At 41.1% G+C, this 1593-nt stretch overlaps 1 protein-coding gene across 1 annotated transcript; it reads left to right on the plus strand.

The window, feature by feature from the left end:
- Positions 1-454: 454 nt before the first annotated feature.
- LOC129253142 (phospholipase A1 VesT1.02-like) lies at positions 455-1593 on the plus strand. Its single transcript, XM_054891405.1, has 2 exons — positions 455-500; positions 573-1593. Exons 1-2 carry the CDS (start codon positions 461-463, stop codon positions 1577-1579), a joined length of 1047 nt encoding a protein of 348 aa, XP_054747380.1. The 5' UTR covers positions 455-460; the 3' UTR covers positions 1580-1593.

Below are 1593 nucleotides of genomic sequence, written 5' to 3' on the forward strand. Positions count from 1 at the left end.
TTGTAACTTAGCTCTTGTCAAACAGTCAAACAAACAAACGCAGAAAATAAATTGTACCTTGAAGGCACCTGCATATACGATAGGTAATTGCCCATATTGCCTACGTATTTTCATTTCTTTATATAATTTTCTTTTTAAATAAGTAACGACATACCAACCATGGTTTGCAATGCTATGAGCCTTCTCTATTTTATCAGCAATATTTTGCTAAAATACCCCCATAGGTATAACAGATTAAATCAACCTGAAGTAGCATATCAAGAAATTAATAGTATAAAACGTTTTAATCACGAGAGATCCCATATCATTAACTTGCACTTGTTTTGTCTGTTTTCTGCATTAACCACTCGAGATGCACTGAGACAGCACTTTTAATTTCCTCCACCAGTACTTGTGGGAAAAATATAAAACGCGTTTGCATCGACTATTTCACCATTCTGATTTAGTCAGTCTTTGCAAAATGAAGGTGTTTTTGCTTTTGGCAATTTTTGCGCTCGCAGGTAAATAACGCAAAAAAATCCTTAAATTATTTTTGAAATTCAACGATTTTTGTTTAAATTAATTCAATTCAGCATCGGCTGCTCCATTGGAGGATGACGACGTTGCTCGCGTCAATGGCGAGAATGGTTGGTATGTACCACAGCTTGATGGCTCATTTGTCTGGATGACCACAGAAGAGGGTGAAAATCTGCTTGCTGAATTGGAAAGCCAAGAAGAAATAGAAAGCAGACTCAGCACTTCGCCTGTCACCTACTACCTCTACACCAGGACAAATCAATATAGTGCAAAAAAAATTACCGCTGACTCCCAGTCAATTTCGAGTTCGAATTTCAATGGTGACCATCCCACTCGTTTTGTGATTCACGGCTGGACACAGAGTTATGAAGCTGAAATGAATAAAATAATTCGTGACGCTTGGCTTTCAAATGGCGAATACAACATCATTATTGTGGATTGGGGTCGTGCGCGATCCGTTGATTATGCTTCCTCCGTTGTGGCTGTACCCGGTGTGGGAAAGAAAGTGGCTGGCATGATTGATTATTTGGTGAAAAATCATGGCATGTCATTGGACGAAACCGAAGTGATCGGTCATAGTTTGGGTGCACAAGTTGCTGGTTTTGTTGGCAAGAATGTGGGCACGGGTAAGATTCATGTCATTGTTGGTTTGGATCCTGCCCTCCCACTTTATAGCTACGATAAGCCAAACAAACGACTCAACGAGGACGATGCCTACTATGTGGAATCCATCCAGACAAATGGTGGTAAATTGGGTTTTCTGAAACCCATTGGCAAGGGCGCTTTCTATCCGAATGGTGGTGAGAAGCAACCGGGTTGTGGTCTTGATTTGACTGGCTCCTGCAGTCACGGCCGCTCCTGTATCTACTACGCTGAAGCGATTCAAGATAATAATTTCCTCTCTATGCGTTGCGATGACTACGAAGATGCGGTGAAAAAGAGTTGTGGCGGTCAGTACAGTGGCATCAAAATGGGAGCAGTTTACAACTATGAACTCGTGGGCGGAGATTATTATGTGCCTGTACACAGCTCGGCTCCATTTGGTTATGGTAGTGAAAGTTAAGTTTTGATGAAATA

This window comes from Anastrepha obliqua, chromosome 1 (genome assembly GCF_027943255.1).
Source record: "Anastrepha obliqua isolate idAnaObli1 chromosome 1, idAnaObli1_1.0, whole genome shotgun sequence".
In the NCBI taxonomy this organism is placed as follows: Eukaryota; Metazoa; Arthropoda; class Insecta; order Diptera; family Tephritidae; genus Anastrepha; species Anastrepha obliqua.